Source organism: Aythya ferina (genome assembly GCF_964211825.1).
Source record: "Aythya ferina genome assembly, chromosome: 9".
NCBI classification, from domain to species: domain Eukaryota; kingdom Metazoa; phylum Chordata; class Aves; order Anseriformes; family Anatidae; genus Aythya; species Aythya ferina.
In genome coordinates, this window is record NC_140305.1 from 6,073,469 (window position 1) to 6,096,755 (window position 23,287).

The following is a 23,287-nucleotide window of genomic DNA, read 5'->3' on the forward strand; positions in this document are numbered from 1 at the left end:
AATGATGGATATCTGCTCTAATTCAGAGTGGTGGAAACCTAGAGGCTTCCACGGTGATATTCCAGAACTGAACACCTGTAGAATATCAGAACAGGGCCCTGCAATTAAATTCTGTTCTGCACTAATCCAACAACACAACTGATGCAACCAATAGGCACCATGGTCGGAAGACACACTGCTGCCAGATTTGGTTTAGCCCTTGTATCTGAGCCAAAAACCAAACTTGCAGCATCAATGCCACGGCTCTTTACGGGCCATACGCCAACTGAGCCACATCTGCCTGGGATTCACCAAATCAACCTGCTGCCAGAGTCTGGACCTGGAATGGCAGAGGCTGAAGGTCCTTTGCTCCACATTATGCAGGTAAGGGGAGATCCACAGACGCCAGGAGATTTCAAGAACTTTGCACTCTGGCATATCAGCATGTTGGATGGAGCCTGTCCCCACACTGCCAAGCTCCAAGCAGAGCGACTTCCAGGCTTTCTCCTTCATAGCCCTCCACTGCTCTGTGCATTCACCCGATAAACTGAGCTTTGCTCAGCAACCTTTCCCCCAGTAAAAGCTCTCCAAAAAGCTTTTAGAAAATTGCAGAGTGACTCCTTCCAAATGCCCAGCCCCATGCCTTCATATACTTTGAACTTCATATCCTAGTTCTTTCAAAGAATATGTAATTGATGTCCTCAGTTATTCTAGATAACATTGAATAGGCAAAGGGAAAAAAAAATTAAAAAGTGTTGTGAGAAATAATTACAAAATATTTGTGATCCAGTCTTTCTGCAATAATCACTGAAGCTGGAAGCTGGTCAGTCATCACAGCACTGAAAAGCCATCACAAGCAAGATTTGGGGTAGGTAAAACAAAAAGCAAAGCCAATTCGTATCATCCTCCTTTTAAAGGAAAACTGACAAATTGAGTGTAAATGGAGGTAAACAGAACCTCACCCTAACTTCTTTGAGGTTGCAATGATTCCTGAGTATCCATTTAGAAAAATATCCTTGAACGAGTACACCTAGACACAAGGGGCCAGGATCTATTTCAATCCATGGGTGTTAAGTTGCAGCAATTCCTGTGGAAGCAGGCTCTGAGAGAAGAGGTGGGAGGATAACCAGGGAAATGGGAATCTGAGTAAAGGATCCTTACACTACCCACACAGCACCCGATGTTGCTGCTAAAGTGTCTGTTTGTTCCGTTTCAGATAGCCTGCAGTCCGCATGTGAAACAGATTTTGCAGCCTGTGCAACGGTAGCACTAAAAAAAATACAAGGACTGTATATAATCGCAAGGGTTTCTAGATATAGAAAGGCAATTGGCATGGCAACTCCCCAATAGCAAGCATCATTAGATGAATTACATGAAGAGTATGTGAATAAAACTACTGAACCATACTTGCTGAGAAATTAATTTACTGAGCATATTCGCTTGTTTGTTTGGGGCTCTGGTGCTCTTCTGCAGAAATCTGTGCAGAGTCAGAGCACTGAAGAGTTAAACATGGTCACAATGGAGTACGGAAAAGCATCCAGAAAACGTGAGTGAAGCCCTTCAGTTTTAAAACAACGTTTATGGTATCTTCACTGTCACCTTGGAGATGGAACCTGAACAGCTTTCACCATTTTATTGTAAATTAATTGTTATCACTATTCTTACAGCTACCCACAAACTGACTTCACCTCACACTGAGCACTCAGGCTGAAATCAGCCCCCGCCAGCCTCCACCTAGCACCTTCATTACGGAACAGCCATTAGAGCCCAGTTCCAGTGCAGCTGTCATCCTGAATTATCTGCCCCCTTCCCTCCCCACAGCTATCCATCTATCCTTCTCCAAACACCTTGCAGAAGATGGTGAGGCTCTGCGTTTTGTCTTACAGTTTGTGCTGTGTGATGAGCCGAGCTGTGCATTAGACACTGATGTCACATCAGTTCGGTATGTACAGGACACCACTCCGATACTACTCAGCTTTGGAGGGCTTAGGGGCTCTTCCATGCAAGACCTGCTGCCTGGAAGGCACCAACAGCCTCTGCAGTGTCACTCTGCAAGGCTCACATGAACAAGGGCATATTCCAGTCTGAATGCAACCCCCGGCTTCATGGGAAGAACACTCATATCAATTACTAGTCATGGGAGCTGAGGGAGATGACGTGTGAAAGCATCACTTGCTGGCCTCCAAGGACTCCTTGGAGAAGGAACAGTGCAGAGGCTTTCTGGTCCCATGCGCACAGAAACACTGAGTGGAACTGATCTCTGCAAGAGTTCCCGACTCAGTTATTTCTAATACAATACCTACACCCAAATACTGGAGTTTGAAATGATTTACAGAGTAAAAGGGAAAGAATGAAATCAAGCCGGAGAAAGAGCAAACACTTAATGAAACAATGAGCTTAGCTCACCTACTTCATTTGTTTAGAACAGTATCTTGTATCCACTGACTTGGCCCATAAAAATCCTGCCCAGAATATTAGCAGTGACTATATGCAAATACTTGAATAATTTATCCAGAGGTATGTGACTCTTCATCCTGTAGATCCCCGGTAACGCCTATCTTCTACTCACAGATACGGGAAGTAGGTCAAACCCATTACTCGCTTACATAAGTAGCGATGTGTTTGCCGAGCTTCTAAAATAATTGCAGCCCATTAAATCAAGCTGGCAGACCCACCGAGGTGATATTGTGCATAACACTGACCCCTTGGGGACTCCAGCAGGAGCCATGTACCCAAATACTCCCCAGGCCTGGCAGCATTCACTCGAGGTGCGCGTCCGCAGTGCCTCCCACTGGTGCCACGGACCCCGCAGCCTTCCCAAGCCCCTCTCCCCTCAAGTCCTGTGGACTGTGTACAAAACTTTTCCTTGAGGCTGCAGTACGAAAAGCCTCTCGCTGCTGCTGACTGACATATCCGGCAGGCCTTTCCGCGATGAAGTTCACGTTTCAAAACAAAGCGTGGTGTTGGTTGCAGGGGTCAAACGAGTCACCGCAGCAGGAGCGTCAGGGAAGCAAATAACCCGGCCTTCCCCAAAAGGACACAAGGTGACCCTGCAGAAGCAGTTTCTGCAGGTTGTCACGGGGCATCTTTTGGGGGGTGAACATAATGATAGCTGAAAGGGACAGAGCATTGTCAGAGCAGCTCTCAACCACGCAGCATGGCCCAGAGACATAACACCTCCGTGGTCAGAGGCTGAGCATTGCTGGAATGCTCTGTGCAATCGGCTTTAGGAAAAGAGCCTCGCAGCTCTACATTTTACGTCCTTCTCTGCAGGGGTGACTCCTCTCTCCTCCTCAACTCTAAATAAAGTGTTGACAAAATCACAGACAAGCCACACATCATCAGCTGCCTCCCCCTCCGAGCTTCTCAGTGTGCCTGGCATCCATCATTTCACAGTGCTTGTTTTTGCAGAGCAGTCAGCTGAAACCAGCAGAGCCAAGTGCTGATCTATAAGGGTCACACAGCCTGGCCTAACCACCATAAATTCACCTGGTATAGGTGCTCTGTACAGTACCATTTTGGAGGTGTTGCATGCGGCTCCAGACAAGCTTTGAGGGAATTTTCTACTGTTTCAAAGGCCAGACTTAAATTCATTCTGCCACCTGTGAAGTCAGATGGAGGGTGAAAGACAAAGATGGAGCACAAAGAGGAACAGAAGAATTGCTACCAGAAGCTGTTCCTACCTCACCCATGACTGCCAAACCCATTTAGCTCAGGCAGCACTTAAATCAAAGGGTTACTTCCCATCTTATTCACCAAAATCCAAGTATTAAGAGACTTCCATTGTCATTAGCAAAAACTTAATCTCATTAAAATCTTCCCAGTTGAGGAGACAGATCACCTGCACGCTTGTGGCATTACCACACTGATCCTAAGTCAAGATTTACAGAGAAGCCACTCTTTTGTATTCTACCAAGAACATAAATGTTCACGGGGAAGCTGTTGCCTTTGCAGTTAAGCGTGAAGGAGAAGATGCCAGCAAGGAATCTTCTTCATCACACAAGGCCCTGTGAGGACCAACACCCCACAGGTTTTACTGCTCCCTATACAGAGCTGAGATTTTCCAGGCATCTTTATGCTCAGAGTCCTGTACTTGCACTACTGCTTTGGTTTTACTACTAGGCATAGAAGGAGCTAGAATTATTTAAGTGTTACACAAAAACTGGTTGAGCATTATTCATGACTACCTCAGAGAAGTGGTGGAAGCCATTGCATATATTACACCACTGCACTGGGAAAGGACGTAAAGTGATGTCTCTTGATGATGATCTCTTGATCATCCCCCAGCTTTTTACTTCCTGCATTCCAAGCACCCCCAAACCCAAACCAGCAACCAGCTGTAAATTGCACCACATTGGATTTCAAGGGATGTGCTTCTTGTCTGAGATGCCAGCAGTCCAAAGTTGTGGCCACTAAAATTAGCACACAAAATGTGTTTGCGCTTGTTTTCATTTTTCTTTTATTCGTTGTTTGTTTTTCCATGCATCTTTGAAAAGTCCATGCTTGTACACTTTGACCTGCAGGCAAGTTGATGGCATTGCAAAAAAGAAGCTGTGCTCTGCTGAGCTGTCACTGCTGCACACGTTATCCCTACACAGCACTGTTTGCACACATACAAACTGAAAAGCATGAAGTGCCAAACACAGTTCCAGCATGTCAGGCATATGTTGCTTGATGTCACCCAGTATTAAGCCAAGTGGAAGAGATGAAAGCAGCAGCAAGACTATTATACTCTAACAGTCATTAGAAAGAAATTACCAATGAAACAGGATAGCCATGACTGGATCTCACCTGGAGACAGACTTCAGTCTCTTAAGATGTGATTCTGCTAAGCCCTGTGCCTTCCCAGCAAAGCCAACATGAGATTAGGGTGGTTGGCCCCCAGTATCAACCTCTTGGCAGGAAATGCTTTTGAGTGCTTGGTCTTACTTCACTCCGTAAGGACTTGTCTCATTTGTTTGTTTAAGTGAGAGTAGAGTTAGGGCACCAGTGAAAAATAAGGAAAGATGAAGAGGTGGACATCCGATGCATTTGCTATGGAATAAGCGCTGCAGCTGTTTTCTGTTCTTTAATCCCAAATGACTTTCACCACCCATCTCTACTGCCACAGACCAGCTCTAAGAGACCAGCTCAACTTTAGGATTTCAGCCTGATTCCTCAAGCCCTTACCCATTTGTCGATAGTGCCTTTAACAGACAATGCCAAAGACAGTATGGAAAACAACAATGCAATATGAGCATTCCAAAATTATCTTTGTAGTTTCACAGGCATTGCATTTTACTTAACGTATTCTGAAGGGCTGTCAAAATGAGGCAAGAGAATTACCTGGATCTCTCCTCCCCTCCTGTCCTGGCCCTGATTTCAGGGCTGTTCAGTGATGCAAAAAAATGCAAAAATCTAGTGTTTCATAGGATTTCAGCTCACAGGTGGAAATGCTGAGAAAGCCCATTATTATGGTTCCCTGAGGTATAAATAAGATAAAAAATGAAATATAGTCACAAATATTATGACTTAAGAGTTTTTTTTTTTTTTCTAGCAATTTTCCAGACTTGACATACAGTGACTTGACAATAATGAATGCATGTATTGACTCTATAACCTTCTAGTTACATAGGGGCTGTGTATCGAGGCTGCAAATTAACCATGCAGTGGCCGTGAGCACCCACATGACACCCTTCTGCACAGACTTTCTCTTCATTGTGGTCCTTCTGGTAAAGATTATTGATTCACACCTCAAGAGCAGAGCTGAAGTGCTTTCAGAGCTGGGTTGGCTCTAAAAGCAGCCTAGCGACCTTCATGCAATGTGAAATCTGTGCTAATACTCTCTCCCAGACCCAAGCCAGCTGCATGAACAAGTCACTCATGCTCTCTTGTGCCGTTGACATGCCCTGGAACTGTGGTGACCCTATATAGTCGGTGAGCCTCAGGATGCCAGCAGCCTGCAGTCTCCCTCTCAGTAGCTTTGCATTATACTCAACAGCGCTTTGAGGCCCTAGATGGTTTGCTAATTCTGGGGTAAAATGATGCGAATTCTCCAGCACAGTTTGGACCATGGGCTGCAACCACGCTTACTAACTCCCCTGAGCCCTGCAGAATACACTGCAGAAAAATCTACTTGCTCTGCAGGAGTCACCTGAGTTTGGCAGGACTTACTAGCCTTAGCTCAGGGATGCAGCCTTTTCCTGGACTGCCTGCACTTGTAGCCAACCTGGTAAATCAGCACAACGCTCCCTGTACTCACATTATGAAGGCTTTTCCATTACCAAGAACATCACAGCTTCCATCACCCTAGAGTGCAGAGAGAGATCTGTACTGCAGGGTGGCTGCACATTTAATTTTGTGCTTTTTTCAAAGGTGCAGTGTCTCTCTGAGCAAATGAGTAACATCCTAATGTGAAAAGAGACATGAGAAATAGGGGAAGCAACTTTGTTAAATTAAAAAAGAAAAAAAAGACGTTAAGTACACAGGATAGACTAGCACAGCACTGCTAAAGTACCAACTGCCAAGTCCTGGGCACAAGGCAATTCCCAAGTCAGTAACTAGATCTTCATGTCTTTTACCACTGCGTGGTCTATTTTCTGTTCAACGCTTGCAACTTCCATTAACGTTAATGAGTATGCATATGTGCCTTGAGGGTAAGAACATACTCCCTCTGTGGCTTCAAAACTTGTTTATAAATCCCTCCAAAAATCACATTGTGTTCATTGTTCTGCGCAGAAAGCTATTATAACAGCTATTAGAACCGCTGCTTCCATTCCTTCCTTCCCCCTTGCCCTCCCTTATCTGAGGGACCAGAAAACAGACCCAAAAGATGAAATGCTGCAGGAAATTGTGCACACAGGCAACAACCCAGCTCTGGGAGCTGGCATATGAAAACCAGCTCGCTGCAGGGAGGGACAAACTGAAATCTCGGTTTAAAAAAAAAAAAAAGACAAAAAACTACCACTCCCCACCCCCAAAAGCAAAGCCTTTGAAACTCTCAAAGCTATCAAACGGTAGCAATTAGACCGAAATCTTTGCTGTGTGCCTCCTACTAGAGAGCAACTCAGTGGGAACAAGCTGGCATAGAGCCTGGAGGCACTGCATCCATCCCTGCACCACTCAGGCACCCAGGGCAGACCTCTGGAGTCGTGTATGGCAGCTATTGTCAAGAACCAGATGAAAGTAGGGGCAGGAAAACCAGTCCTGCTTTACGCATGGCTGCGCACTGGCTGGCATCACACCTCCGTAGCTAACAGCCCCACGGTGCTGCACACCCCCGTGCTCCACCTCAAGGCACAGTGATACCCAGCTGTGGCTACAAGGGAGCCTAAAATATTCCATTCTGCTGCCTCAGCATGGGGCTGCCAGGTCTGGCAGGAGGTGAGCTGACAGCCAGGAGCAGTAACTAGTGCCTGTGGCTACACCCACCAGGACTCGCCTGTCAGTCCCTTTAGACTTGCTAGGTGTGAACAGGGCTCGTTAGTGATGTTTCTGTCTTTTGTAGGCACAGATGAAAAGATGCAGGAGTAAGATCTGGCTATAAGGAAGGATATGACATGGTCCTGCAGAGGACACTATTTCTGGGGTAAAAGTTCGCGCTGAATACAATGTTAGCTAAGGTAGGAAATAAAAGGAAACCAGCACCTTGTAAAAACAGTGAAAGCTCTAACTCCCTTTAACCCAAGTCCTGTTTAATGACAGTAGCAAAAGTTCAAGTTTACAACACAGAGTCACCAGTGTAGCTGACAGAAAACTAGATTTATGAGCGAGACCAGCTGGACTGCAACCCCACTTACAGTTATTGTAATTGCTTTTCTCCAGAGGAAAATTTTCCCTACAAGTCACTCACTTTTAGAGATTACTGAGCAACGGAGAGAGGCTGCCACTGCGCGGGCATAGAAAGCAGCACGAAGGTTATCTTCTTCCACACCAGGCACCCAGGAGGAAAGCCCTGAATGACCTGAGTGGGCTCTAGAGGTGGGGTCCCTGCAGCATTTTCACTTATCAGACCTAAACCTCCCATGGGCTCTGGCAGAATTACAGTGAACAGCATTTTCTGAGTTTTAACGGGCATTTGCATGCACGTTGATGTGTACACACAAGCACAAGCAACTGGCATTTACATTATATATAAATGTGAATATTATATATACATAGATTACACTATTATATATATTTTACATGTATGTATTTTTATTTATATATAATGTAGATGCCACATGAATTACCCAACAAGTTCAGAAATTTTTAACAAAAATTATCTTTCAAAACACAATTCACTGATAATTTTTCATTCATGTTGGTGCTGCAATAGGTTTGGAAATCTTTCTTGTGGAGAAGCAATGATCACAACAAAAACCACCACTTGAGGCTGGGTACGTTCACCAATTATACTGTTGTATTACTTGCTTTTTCTGTAAGCTTGGGTACTGAGAGCACATCATGTAGTTAAACTCTTGCATTTTCTCATTAAAAAGCCTCTCAGGATCCAGATTAGATATGCCTTCCGTGCTGAAATATGTTATTTAAAATTACCCTGTTCAGTTCACTTCTCACTTCCAACGTGTGATGTAAGGGGCACAGCACATTTGTTTGCTGTTCCTACCAGGGTTTGAAAGCTCTGCAGAAAGGCAGCCTACGTTTCTAAAAACAACTTTCTAGAAATCTGTCTCAGAGGAGAAACGTATTTGGTGGAAGGCTTTCAGTGGGTGCATATGGGAGGTAGCTGGAAGAACAAAAAAGGAACATAGGAGGGGATACAAAAACATGTGTGGCAACACACCAACAAAATTAAAGTTAAGAGGAATCAGGCTTTCGCTTTGGAGGCCGCTCTTTGAGGCAGAGCCAAGGTAGACCACCACAAAATACACAAACAGAAGCGTTATCACACTGCTGCATAATGAGACAGGGTTAACGTGTATCATTACATCTTAAAAATAAGTTTTTCACACTCCCACAAATTTGGAAGCAAGAGCACATACAGAAGAGTTTACAGAGCTCCTGAGGCTGTTACGGATGCTATTTGTGTTTGAAGAGGAAAAGGTCTTTCAAGCTCATGACCAAATTTTTTCCTGCTATTTCTGCAGCAAAGTCAGGCTCATATTCAAAACATAATCTACTGTTATGGTAGTTGTTATGATGTGATGGATTCAATATTTTGACTTTACCACGATCAGGAAAAGAATAAAAGTTACCATCAGCAACTGCTTTTGTTGGTACAAACTGGATCATTATCAAAAAACAGAAAGTAAACATGTTCAATAAAAACGAGTGGTAAGGCTGTCCCTGGTTGCCTAGGAAATGCAGCAAATTCCCTTTGAAAGTAGCCACTGGGTCACACAATAGATACTATAGTTTGAATTATCCTGCATTGCCATAAAAAAAAGAGCTTGGAACAATTTTTTGACAACTCTTTTGTATAGATTCCACAATAGTTGATGGAGAAACAATAGGGTTTTTTATCATTGTTTTCCGTAGTTCCTGGAAAGAGCTGTAGATATTCAGCCTGCAAATGCCACAAGTACATGCAAATGTGTGAGAGACATATGCATACACAAATATTTGTGTACAATATGGGCAGCAGTAACTGAAATTTAAATCTGGATGTTGTTGTACCTTCACAGGAGAACACGGAAAGCATTTTAGAAACCCAGCCTGTTCATCCAAATACCATACTCTAACACACCTGACTATATCTCAGACTTTAAAATCTGACTGCTTATTTCAAAAAACACCCTACAATGTAACCCCTAAAAATCTGGCATGTATTAAACCAGACACATGCAAATAGGGCAGATGTTCAGAACACATGAAGATAATGGCATGATTAAAGGGTTCCATCAGTTCAAAATCTCCAGGGAAATCTGTTGTGACTATAGTCTAAATCTATCGTGAGATAGTCTAAAGGTGTCCACTGCTGCACAATATATAAACTAGAACAAACAGAATACAGGTCAGATATTAAGCATCAAAGAGATTCTCAATACTCCCTGAAGGAATTTAGTCACACTAAAATGTAACATTTAGGTATTATCTTTCATGAGACTAATGGAGAGTTATTCATTCACCAGTTCTTTCCAGAGATCTTGCTATGAATAGTCAGCTCTTGGTTATAATAATGAAGCTGAGGTGGTCTGCAATACTTGTTGGAGTGTATGGTAGTACTGCGGTCACACTCACTAGTCAGTGAAGACTGCTACAATGCTTCATGTGCCACTGAAAACCATCGTGTGATGGGACAGATCACACTCAACCTGCACGGAATGGGAGCACCAAAGTGGTACTTGGTCTTGGAAACAGAAATGTCTCAAACCTTCAGATCTATCAGAAGGGATGCGACCACATATCATGTTCTTGGTATCAAACTTCAGATGGCAGGAAGAGATGAGGGAAAAGAGGCAAAATTTTCAGAACCTTGCAAAATGATAATGCTGAAGAAGATTGTGTCATGAGGACATGGACTGCTTAAGGAGTCTGCCATAACTTCTGTGAGATAGGTAAAAGACATGGATGCATTTCAATTACTATCACCATTATTCCTACTACTGTAAAGGCTGTCATAGTCCCTTGCTTCTCAGTAAATAAGGAAAAGTGCTGGGGGGTAGGTGTAAAATGGACCCCATTCCTAATCAGTCCAGAGAGAAAACCAAGGTTATCTACAGCAAAGAACCCAATGATACAGTGTGACTCAATATGAACTTGCAGGAATATTCATTTAACAGGTTAGAAAATGTGAGAACCTATCTTAGAGGTGCCTTCACAGCAAAATGAGCTTCCTTTAGCCTCTGGGAATCTGGTTGCACAGATTCAGGGAGAAAAAGTGCTAATAAATACTAAAGAGTTACTAAAATATTTTAAAACACACCATTTTTTTAAATAGCTTTTGAGTACCTTCAGAGCTCCTGCCTTTGCTCCTCACAGCCTATCAGACCAAGAAGTTTGTGCCATACATTCTGTTTTATAATAAACAACAGACTTCTAAGACTTTCTGATATGAGATTTTAAATCTGTCCATGGCACAAATCTGAATGGTTTCTATGTAGGTTTCAGGTCCAATTAAGTCGTGGTAAACTGTTTTTATTAAGACCAGCTACTCAATGCTCAGACTTTTAATGTTAGTTGATCAGGGGAGCTGGTGTAGTGGTACTGCAACGAACAAGATATAGAAAGTAATGAGAAACGTCACAGGCAAAGTAACTACCCACAGCAGCATAAATAAGCCCATGGTTTTGTTCAGCATGTGTTCATCCTTGCAAGCGTAGACATACATATTACTAGCTGTAATACACATTCCTTTGTGCCTTTGTTACCATTGATGACCTTATAAATCAGATTTACCTAAAAGGGGTTGTAGCATGAGTGTAACTAACCAGTATTTATGGCCACAACCGCAAGCAAAAGGGATATGCACTAAGAGCATAGCATATTGCGCGGGATGTCAAATCTGATATGTAACATAGCAGTGGGAGAGACCAGCACCGATCAAAACCATTTGTCCCTCGGGGTTCCTCCTACAGCTCACACTGTGAAGCAGAGTCATCCTGATCTCTCCTAGCAGGGAGTAGAGCTGGTCCTACTGCCAGACAAAATGTATTTCCAGCATGGAAGAAAGGAAGATCCCTATACGGTTAGCTCATCTGTAGTAGTTCAGAGTAAGAAAGGGATATCCTCATTTGGTGCATTTTTTCAGCAGATTCAGCATTCAGGAGAAAATAAAATTTAATTGGGATAAATGGGAAGAGAAATGTAAACTAATGAGGAAAGACAAGTTTGGGGCAATACGTTACACCACCTCAGGTACAACTGTTACCATCAGATGATACTTTCTTGTTGTTGAATTTCAAGGCCAGAGAGTATTCTTTTAAATAATTTCTGTCCTTTACTTCTATGTGGACCCTCTCCAAATCAGTGGTTTGCACAGTGCTAGTGACCACAGTGATAAGTCATTGGCTGGTGTGCAGGCAACAGTATCTCATATGCCACCTGACAGCAGTTTCTTCCCTCCATTTTGAATGAATTCAACTCATTCCCCCCTTATATAACAATATAGTAAGTGGTGTAGTTCTGAGAAATGTCACAGTTTGGCAATTAACTGCTAGTCCAAAATCTGGGGAACAGTGATCTAGGATACTTGTGCTGGCACTGTGGAAGCATACAAGTAATACCCACATGCATGATTATCAACTGTCTAATCTTAACACTGGGTCTACAAAACCCTTCTTCCAGAGAATAATAGTGTTTACCTTCAGTCCTATCTGGTAGTTTCCCACTCTTACTTGTTGTTCCAGTGTTGACTGTTTCAGATGAGGTGCTCAGTTTGGTGTTGGGATCTCGCTTAGGTTTAGGTGGTGGCTGCTTGCGAGAGCTGCTACTTTCATCGTCAGTTCCTCCAACAGAATGAAGAGACTGGGATCTCACGGCAAAGCCACTGGAACAAGGATGTGGCAGTCTGTCCTGAGGAGCAGGCATTGTCATAAATCCCATGCGGAAATGCTTCCCCACGTAGCTTCCTTCATTTCCTCTCACTACTTCTCCACCTATGCTGTAAGAGAAAATACACACACAAGTAAGTGATCCATCTTGCCTCGGATGTACCTGAAACCATGGTCTCAGTTCTGCCTGCGATGAGCAGACTGCACTTTCTGCATTGTAAATACACAATGCTCTTTCCTTAAAACAAGATGACTACTAGAATGGAGTAATCAGTTTTTCAACACAAGTGGCCAATAACTGAAATGTCAATATACTGCTATGCACTCATTCCAAATTTTACAAGAAGAAATTGAGAAAAGCTTTTTGTTCAGGTTTCATAGCTCTGTGACTTGAAATTGCCTACAGGGCAAATTTCAAACATCAGAAGTCAGAACTGAGATTTTTAGGATGACAAGAGATTGCCAGTAGGACCAAGAACACAGCTTTAGAAATGCAACGTAGTGTATTGATCTGCCCTCATCTTTAACCACAGACAGACGTGTATCTTGGGAAATAAAGCTCTTTGGGCCCAGTCAATCATTCCCCTACAGACTAAAGAACGGTTAGACAAAGTAATGTTCTAAAAATTGTTGGATATAGGAGACTGAAAATTAACACCTTATCAAATCTATATGAAGCTGCAACATGAGAAGCATCAGACTGGTAAGACAAGCGTAGGTAGGAGATGAAAACACCACGGGCTGTGGAACACTGGGAAGAAAATAACCTCTGGCCATTCAGAAACACAGGTACAGAAGAAGGAAAGCTCAGTTGAAACAAGTGCTGTCACATCAAATCCATTATTCTGGGAATGGCAGGACTCAGAACCTGGTGCTGTTTCTGCTGTACTCATGCATGGCCATAAGTTTTGAAACACAGCTCTTACTCCTGCTAACCCACAGTACATTAAGGCCTTTCAGTGACTGCGTAAAGAAAGCCAGCAACACACACAGGTCAAAATGGACCTATTTGCTAGGAGGGTTGAAGTAGTACCACTGCAGGCATGTAGAGATGTCTGTATGAGAACTGCCGAGTCTCGGAAAGCCCTAATTACCTCCTGTTTCCCCTTCACACCGAATGAAGCTCTAAGCAGGGTCAGTCTGCTCCTCTCTAAGTTTTTACTCAATGTTGCTGTGGGCTGGTGTAATTTATTTGGTGCTGAAAACATCTCCCTCTCTAAAAGACAAGCACATTTCTCAATGGTTCATTTGAAGAGTGAGTAAGGTCACTTCATTCCCTGATACTGCCCCCAGCAGATGGTAAATCTTCATCTTCTTTGTAGGTTACACACAAGCTGTACCTGGTTGTACTAAAAACATCAGATTGGCACTGTGCAATGCACAACTTTGAGCATGGTAAAGCAGAATCTTTATGAGCTTACTGAGGTCCCTGCATTTTTATTTTAATTTCTGCTAGTGGAGAGGTCCACTTTCTAAACTGGTAACAACCAAACAGGTCTAAATAAAGATGTGACACACTCCAGGGGCAATGACACATACGACACATGTACACATACACACATGAACCTCCTGCTCACACTCATGCCATGCATACACACACACCAGTCCACATTCAAAACCAAGTTATTACCGAAACCTAATTGGCATCAGTTCCAGAGGGATTTGCAGCAAGAAAGATCAAAAGGTAGAACTCATTAATTTCAAGATTAATAAAAAACCTGTAGCCAATTTAAATGATTAACTATGCCTCTACTAATCTTTCATAAATTGTCCTGAAAATAATATAATCCTCAGACACTAGACTACAAAAAGTGCCTGCCATGTTATTTAAAGAAGATTACTATCCAAATATGCTGAAGAATACAGGTGAGGAATCTGCTTTTTCCTACCTTTATTGTAGAAATCACATTTAGCAAACAAAATTTCAGTTCACCATGTGTCCAACACTATAATTTTTACCAGGTTACTCTATTTACTTGATGCATTTACTTTGCTTCTGTGCAGAGGTGTTCAGACCAACTATTATAGAGCAGATCCTGTTCTGGATGCACTTACATAAATTCCATTGAGCAAAAAGGTTTGAGTCTTCTCCTAAGAATACACAGAACTGCACTTACATGAAGCTTTTTCTTTTTCATCCAGACTTTCATCTTATATTTCAGAAATAAAAACACTATCTATCTCAAGAAAGAAGAAAAAAAAAAAAAAAGTATTCTCTTGTTCCTTCCCCCTCCATCATTTCTTTTTTTCTTTTTTTTTACTGAATTTCTTTTAACATTACCTGTGAAAACCTGCCTCTCCTGCTTCCTACACTTGAGAATAAACAGCCTATAGCCAGAGAGAGGTGGTGGGCACAGCTGGAGACAGGTCTTGTTCTTCTGCTTCATGGCTGAAGTAGATCTGGCCTTGCTCTTCTACATCATCTGCTCAGTGACTAGGCAAAGACCGGAGAACACAATCTCCCCCTTTTCAGCCACATTTAAGCAACCGTCCATTTCTTTTTGGGCACAGGAACTGACCTGCTGCTGATGGTTGGGTACTGTAAACTCCAAACTGAAGAACTAATTCTTGGTCCTGGACTCTGCTCATTGACCAGGATCCCAAAGGCTTAGCTTACTTAAGCTGGAGATGATGCCTGAATGTCAAGCAGTGGGTGTTTCTTAGAATAGCTTGACTAATAAACACAAGCATAATATCAGGTGGAGCACCATGCTCACTTGTCAGTTATACAGGCAGAAATACACCATGGTGTGCAAAGTCTCTCCAGACTCATACCCAGAGTACAAAAGCAGAATGGCACAAATCAGATGTGGCATCCCCAACCCTCTGGCAGCAGCATGGTGCAGTTCAACTTGGACGTGTGCAGCACAGCTTTGTAATGCACAGAGCTGCTAGTGGTACGTGATAAAACCAGACAGTGTTAAAGGATTTACTTGTACACTCCTCCTGCTTGCATCCACACGAGTTGGCTGAAGCTGGCTACTTCCCACTGTACCACAACAGGTTGGAATAGATTTATATGCACCTTGCTGCATAAATGACTACAGAGACAGCTAGGGAAAATAATTGTGGAGATGATCTCACTCCATTATTTCTGACAGGAAAGAGCCTGTGCTCCTCATTGTACTGATAATGGGTTCTATCTCATTTCAAAACTGTATTATGTGAGTTGCTGCAAGTATTAAACAGTTTATTAATATATATGGAAATACAGATTTGGATTATTCCTCTGGGAAGTTTCAATTTGAACTTGGCCAGGTTCAACTGCTTCTCTGACAAAGAATTATGTACGGCGTTCAAATAACCGTTAAAAATGCAACAGACATCTGTCTACAAAAAAAGACATGACTTATATAATAACGAAATTACTCATGTTACACACATAAAGCAAAGCTGACTTTGTGCTGAAATGCGCTTTGGCATATGCCTAAGTCTAGAGACCGAAGCTGCAGTAGATGAAAAAGAGCTGTGCAGTGAGGCTATCTCCAGCCAGCCTTCAGAAGAGGGTTCCGAAGCAGATTTCCACCAAAGAACACATTCCAAGCCTTTCCCAAAGCCTCCCTAACAGGACCCTTGTAGACCATCGAGTGCTGCCAGATTACACATTTCCTCCTGGGTACACTGGGAGGCAGGGGAGCTTTCCATCCCTCTCCCTCTTCTACACAAGACTGGAACTGAATTATTACGGCAAATACCAAAACAGTTGAGCCTGCCAGTAATAGTGGATTTTAGCTTCCATTTCTAAAATAAGAGCAAGAGCTCCAGTTGATGGATCTGATGAATCTTGTTGCATCTCCAATATAGGTTTTATCTGTCAGCTGAGACTTCTGAGGTCAGAAGCGGGCTAGCATAAAACCACACTGCAGCTGCTGTTCCTACCTGCGGTATCATCCTGCCTGTATGTAAGCTGCAATCGATGCAGTCCTGGACACAATATAGCCCAGCCTATTGTGTTCTGCTTGCTCTGTTGGATCAAGCAGGTACTGGAGCATTGACCAAACTGGAACATGGAATAACCAAAACCTTCAAGTGTTTGAACTACAGAGGAAAAAGTCTTTGCCATTATTAATTTTATGACACAACACAAGGGGGCAAGTTATAGTGGATAGCTAAATGTAAATGAACACAGAAGTACTCTAAATGGGTAAAGCACTAAGGTCATCATCACCTTGCTTTGCTATGAGTCATAATGTTCCTGTTGACTTGGAAAGTATTTTCAAGTTGTTAAGTTAGAAAGGCAAGAAGAACTCGTCATCACATTGCTGGAAAAAACATAGCAAATAAGAAGTATCCAGAGACTGTCTGCCTTAGTCAGTGTGGTCTTTTCAATTTGCATTGTTCCTACTTAGCATTGCAAATAATGGTTTTATTTTCCTGCAAAGTTTCATTACTTAATCCAGGCAGAAATTGAATTAATTCCTGGAAAACCATTGAATAGTTGTGTGCAAATTTGTTTTCCTTGATTTTGCTTCTTTAACTGTAAACAGTATGGAATATTAAATCCTTCAATCCAATTCTAAGGAGTAGGAGAATTCTTGGAAATAAGTCCCATAAAAACAGAATACCCTAGAGCTACATTTTCTTCCCAGCAATCTACCTTCCACTGTTCTTGCTATTCATCCAGAAACTCTCTTTTCAGTTCAGACTTACAGTGGATTAGTTTCATGCCTCAGGCACCAAGAACCACTCAGTAGTTTTCATTATCTTTGTTTGGTTTCCATTTTTCTTCCTGTGCTCCTAATATGAGACTTTCAAACTTTTTATCCACAAGCTCAAAAATGGAATTACACCTGAGTATGAAACTTGACTTCCTAAACAGGAGGAAGGGAAAAGCACCCTGCTGATGGCATGGCATCTTTGAAGATACTTTTGCCCTTTCTGTGCTCTGATCCACCCCAGCCGAGGACCACAGTAGGTACCTTTCCTTCTCTGAGTGCTGAAATTCCAGAGAACCAAATGAAGCTGCTGCAATGGCAGCTGTTTGCTCACTCCTCTTCTGAGCAAGGAGGAAGCCTTGGTCACACATACTGTTGTTGGTTTTTTTTAGCCAGGAGCAACTGGGATGGGAACGTCTGCAAGCTCCTCTGCAGAAATGGGGAGGACTGTGAACAGCCCAAGGGGGTGGCCAAGACTCTTCCTGGCAATGAGCTGCCTGCCTGTGCAGTGCCACCCTCACGTGGCAGGCATCTAATCCATCAGGGAAGCCATCTGACCAGAGAGAGAAGAAAAGAGAAATCACAAAAATATGAACTACAATGAATGATTTAGGAAGATTTTTCTCAGTCCATCATGAAAATGACTAACAAACAGCAAAAATACAAAAGGAATAAACATAGTTAACTCAAGAACTGTGTATGAGCTGACTTGACTGATTAAACAGCAGTCCATCCCTCACTGCCTCTAGCCTTTTTTGGGTTAAGAGAATATCTACAGTTATTTTAGGCTATTTTTAACCGCTTCCTAACTCTTACAGCAGTGAACATGCAGCTCCTCTGCTCATATCAAATGTTCTGAGTATAAAGGGCTGAAATGGCTTTGAAATGTCTATTCCCCATCAGAATAAATTATACACACACATACCAAGGATGACACATTTTACTTTGTATCTGAGAAGCACTTTCAAGATTAGCATAAATTATATTTGTAAATTAGAGGTTGGATGCCAAAAAACAGAAGATATACTATTTTTATCCCCCTAAACATGATTTCAGCAGACCATGAAATATAATACTGAGGGAAGAAGGGCAGGATCACAATCATGAATTCAGGAACTGCGCTGCAAGTACAGTTTTACACAAAGCTGCACCACTTTTGATTATAGAAATTAAACATACAAACAAATTACATTTCTTCTCTCTCTCTCTCTCTTTTTTTTTTTTTTCAAGAATCATATTTCAGAGGCTTCATTCCTTGGAAGCAAGGAATGATTTATTTATTTAAAAAAAAAAAAAAAAAAAAAAAAACATAGATGATTTTGTCTGCATTACTTTGCTGAAAAACTCTAAATGAGACCCAGTGATCCAACGTCAAGATCCATAGGATAAAGCTACCCTCACTTTTAGATACAGGCTGAAGTGTAAATGAATCATGGCAAAGGTCAAATTTGAGTCCTTTTATGCACCTGGAGGAATATCTACAGTGAGCAACTGATGTGTCCGTGCACATCAAACATTCCTCTGCCATATGCCTCTGCTTCTGAGGCAAGAGATCAGGTGCTGCTTAAGCAGCCAGACCTCTCAGGACACAGAATGCATTAATGCTATAAAGTAAACTTGATTCTTTTATCATACCTGCCAAACCCATAGGTTTGATCCTGCAAACATGCCATGAGCTTATACTCCCTCTGTGCACCTGCATTATTGCACTGGGATATCTAGGAAGCCCTGCAGAAATTGCGTGTAGCCTCTGAATCTGCTCCAAGCAATAGCACTCGCAGAGGTGTGCCCACATGGACTTTCCAACACCAGGTTATTTCCAGAAAATCCTTTTTTTTCTGCCCAACCTGTGTGTGTAACAGAACCCAAACAGGATCCTGCACTGCTGCTGTGAGCCTGGCCCCTGTCACCCATGGCAGCCCTGAGCTGTGTGTGTGGAAGCCTGCATGCACTGGGGCATTAACTGGCTCCCTGAAGAGCCACCAAAGGGCAGCTCGGGTCCTACACACTGCATGAGGGAGAAGGAACGCAACCAGCCGACCGTGGCCCATAAACAGCCAAACAACCTCAGAAGCCAAACAACAGCATTCCCAACGGAGAACTGCTATCCTGCAAGTCAATTCGTACAATCCCTGTAACACAAAAGGTTCAGAACGGGACCAGTGGCTGGGATTTTGAAAAATTCTGTAGGTAAAACATTGATAAATAAAACCTATACTTACAATTCTCACACCAGATCTGGCAATCCAGTCAGCTTGGACAGAAGTAACTGAGAGCAGGGCCACTTCAGAGCCACGGAGTGCTGAACAGAGCTGTATTCCATGAGGGAACAGAAGTGCAGGCACCACTTACTGCCCCCACTGACACTGCTGTCCTCACAGGCTGCCTCAAACAGGGGCCTAACGAGGAGGGTGCCAGGCTGGACGCCCGCAGGAGCCTGGTGCTGCTGCCTGGGGAGGCCCAGCGCCCGATGCGGTACCAGGAGCACAAGGCCGCCATGGCCCCGGCCCACACAGGGCTGAGGGATGGGTGTGGGACAGGCCGTACGTGGTGAAAACACAGGCCTGAGTGAAAAGCTCCCCACTTTTACAAGACTAGAGATATTTTCAATTTTACATGGGAGATGCACAGCTGAAAGCCAGAAATGAAAGCTCATATGCTCAGTCACCTAGCATTAGACACCAACCATATGCAATGTTTAAACTGAGCGTAAATGGGTTCTTGTGTTAATGGATGGGGGGTTGCATCCTGTCAAAAACGGGTGGAGCTGGAACAAGGTTGTGTTTTTGTCACATTTAGTGGAAAACCACATGGCACAGACTCCATCATGCCTGAGCAACTGGGGAAGAAGGAATTATTTTGATGACATATGAGAATAAATTAACATAGATTTAATTTTATTTTTTTTTTTCGTCTTGCAATAAAATGCTTCTTTGGGTTGGAGTAAGAGTTGTAAATGAAGGAAAAATAAGTAAAAAGTAAAAGAGCCTTTTTGTGGATCAGAGGTGGGGAAAAGATAAAGCCTAGACAAATGAATGAAAGGAGCTGATGTTCTCAGAATGGATATTTGTAAACCAAGTGCACATAAGCCTCGCTGCGCTGCCAAGATATTACACTGTGCCTAACCTTTCCCGATTCAGGCTCATTTCAAACAGTGGCTGTACAGATATTCTTCTGAGTCCCTCAAGCAAACATCACTCTACTTTCCTTTTAAAATCCAAGCTCAAATACAAGGAAATTAAGGTTTTAAATTAAGGTTTTTAGTGCTTCCTAAGGCCTCCAGCCCCAAAGAGAAGGGATTCAGATCCTGACCTGGCAGGGAACAGGAAAAAAAAAATTGTTTTGGAACAAAACCCCTCACAAATTTCACTTCAGAGTGACCCACATCAAAATAGAGAAATAGATTTTTTGGTTCAACTAGTGACCTGGAACTCCAGTTCTTCTCATAATTCTCTAATAATTTGGTTATTCACAAGCCACAGTTCTAGATTCACTCCCTGGGCTGACTTGTCTCTCAGCTGCTTTTATTAATGCCAGATGAGTAGATAAGGAACAGAGGCATGTACAGCTTGCAGAGCCATGGAGCTATTCTCATTTGCACAGTCACAGTAGGGATGTTGCAGGGACACAAGCTCCATGGGAGGGACACTTTTATGCAAATGTTTGTCTTCTGGCAGCTCACCACTCCAGAGCTGTTATATTCACATAGGGCAATTTTGCTTCCGGACATTTCAGTGCATGGCAAAACTTGGGGATTTGCATTCTGTAGAACAGGCATGCATCCAAACACTTCAGGTACAATGTTAGGTAATACTTTCATATATACTTGGGTTCAGTTTGCAGTTACCACAAAAGCATCTGCATATTAGCAATTTAAATGGGACTGAAACCATTTTAACGTACAAATTGTATTCTGAAATTCTTTATTTAAGAGGAACGCATAGTTTAAGTTCTGACAAATCAGAACAAGGCTTACTTGGATATTTCCTTCACTTACAGTGTTTGCTGAACTGATCTTTAAGCACAGGGAACAAAATAGAAAGTTTAACCTACTGTAGCTTACTCTACCTAGCTACATAAACTTTCTGCTGTGCATATCACCTTACTGTCAGAGATGCTGGAACCTATAGAAATCATCCCCAGAAAACTCTTTTTTGTCCCGGTACAGCCTTGTTGGAGTCCTTTGCCTTAACTTTACAGCTAGCACTAGCTTGGGGTACCAGTTACACAAACTACCAAATCTCTGCTCCTCCTCAGTTTTGAAGGGAAGGCTTCAGAATGTTTGTTGATCACCTCTGTTATTGTCAATAAACGAACAATAGCTCATCATTAATATCTGTCTGCATCTTGCAAAATGAAACAGACCCTAAAAAACTAAGCACATTTTTCACAGGTGTGATAAACCCAGAAAATGGGAGAAAGATTCCTTTCGCCCAGACTTGTACAAGTTATGCCTTCTGATCTTCTTTCACAGGGAGCCTCAATACAACATCCTGAAATCTTGTATGGGCTGTACTGACAGGTCTCAGCATCAAAGCCTGAAGAAGCTTCTTCACTAAGAAACAAAGTCCCACTGAAAATATCTCTTCGTATGTCACTTTTTTTTTTTTTTATCCATAACAAAATGACCATTATTGTCACATCAGAATATTAATGTGCTTCACACCTATATTTAGAAATAATAATAAGAAAAAAAAGATCTTTCGTTGTCTTGATGGATGTCAGTGACTTAGCCAGGATTGTCAGACGCTGGTTATTTGTTCAGAGAAATAAATAAAAAAGGACAATATATCTTCAGAAACACAGTTGATTTAATATTGCATGTCAGAATGTGTGAGAAGCAAGTGTAATGTGCATATGAGGTGGTGAAAACCCCGTGAATTCAGTCAGCTCCCTGGAGAAGGCTAGCCAGCAAAAGCACTGCTTGCCCCATGCACGCACACACAGCCAGCCCCTGAAGCACATCCAGACTTGGGTCTTCCAAAATGGTCACTGCAGGTCCATGCATTTCCCTTTGAAATCAGAGGGAATTGCACAAATGTAAAGTACAGAAATATTTCCTCCTCTATCTACAGACAGAGCTAATGGGACAGATCCAGGGATTCTAGCAGCCATATACACGAATTTAACATCAGAGACAACCAGCTATGATAAAAGCTACAAGTAATCTGCCAAAGCTGCCAAAAAATCAGCACATGCTGATTTTCATCACTCACAGAATTGCTTTGCAAATGGGGATGTTCAGCTAATTACTGGTTTTTGGTCACTGCTGTTTGTGTGGTGTGTTTTGTTGGTGTTGTTGTTGTTTTTCCCCTTACAGGGGAAGCTTTTTGCCAAATAGTAGAGCAAGAACTGACACGGAAGGAAGCTGGTATCTAAATGCTCCTTTAGTGGCATACTTACATTGCCCAAAGGACCATCAGTACAGCTTATGAAGCTGCAGCCAAATGAAATTTTGCTTTCAACAGTAGGAATACTTTCCAAGCTGTAAAAATCTGTATGAAGATTTGTAAGGAGTTAAACATTAGAACAAAAGAAACAGTAAATATTCATGTAGCCTGCAGAAAAGGGGTATGCAATGGTAATGATGCCAAATAAGTGGGGAATCTATCAGCTTAGTTCACTGCATGAGGGATGATCAGCTCAATGCTGTTAACAGCACAGGTCTATAAACTCCCTTTATTTCTCATCTCACTCTTTGAGCTGTCATTCATTTAGAGGCATGCTCAAAATATTTGATTTTGCAAGAAGCAGCACTGTGTGTTGAGGTGGTAAGCTGTGGCAGCTGGGGTTACATGAAGACGGGACCTCATTTTACAGAAAGATAGCAAACCAGAATAACGTGTTGCTACTTTTCTTTGCACTATGAATTATCATTAAAATCTCCAAATCAGTTGGTAGAAAATTTTAGTGGATGTACATTTCTAGGTCACTTAAACCCCTTTGAAAAATCTTCTTTCTAGATAGTACAATCCTGACTAATATGAACTTTCATCTCCCATTGCTGCACTGCAGGCAGGAGTCTACTTTAAAACAACTTAAGCCAGCAAGGGGCCCAGAGATACCAAGTACTGCAGCCCAAATCAGCAGACTAGATAACATTGAGAAATATCTGTGTGTCTAGTAGGAGAAATTCAGCTTTTTTTTAAAACAACAACAACAACAAACACCTTTAAATACTCTAAATCCTGCTGCAGAATTCTAAGAGGGAAAACCAAGGCCAATCTAAGGATTGTGAGA

The 23,287-nt window shown here is 42.4% G+C and overlaps 1 protein-coding gene across 4 annotated transcripts in view; it reads right to left on the reverse strand.

Moving 5' to 3' along the window:
* Positions 1–23,287, reverse strand: part of NYAP2 (neuronal tyrosine-phosphorylated phosphoinositide-3-kinase adaptor 2) — a 141,334-nt gene that overhangs the window by 68,224 nt on the left and 49,823 nt on the right. For 3 of the 4 annotated variants that reach the window (XM_084528834.1, XM_084528833.1, XM_084528832.1), the window contains exon 4: positions 12,204–12,502. In XM_084528834.1, the coding sequence (XP_084384960.1) occupies positions 12,204–12,502 (299 nt within the window). The remainder of the gene's footprint in view (positions 1–12,203; positions 12,503–23,287) is intronic. The other variant, XM_084528835.1, reaches the window with a different exon arrangement.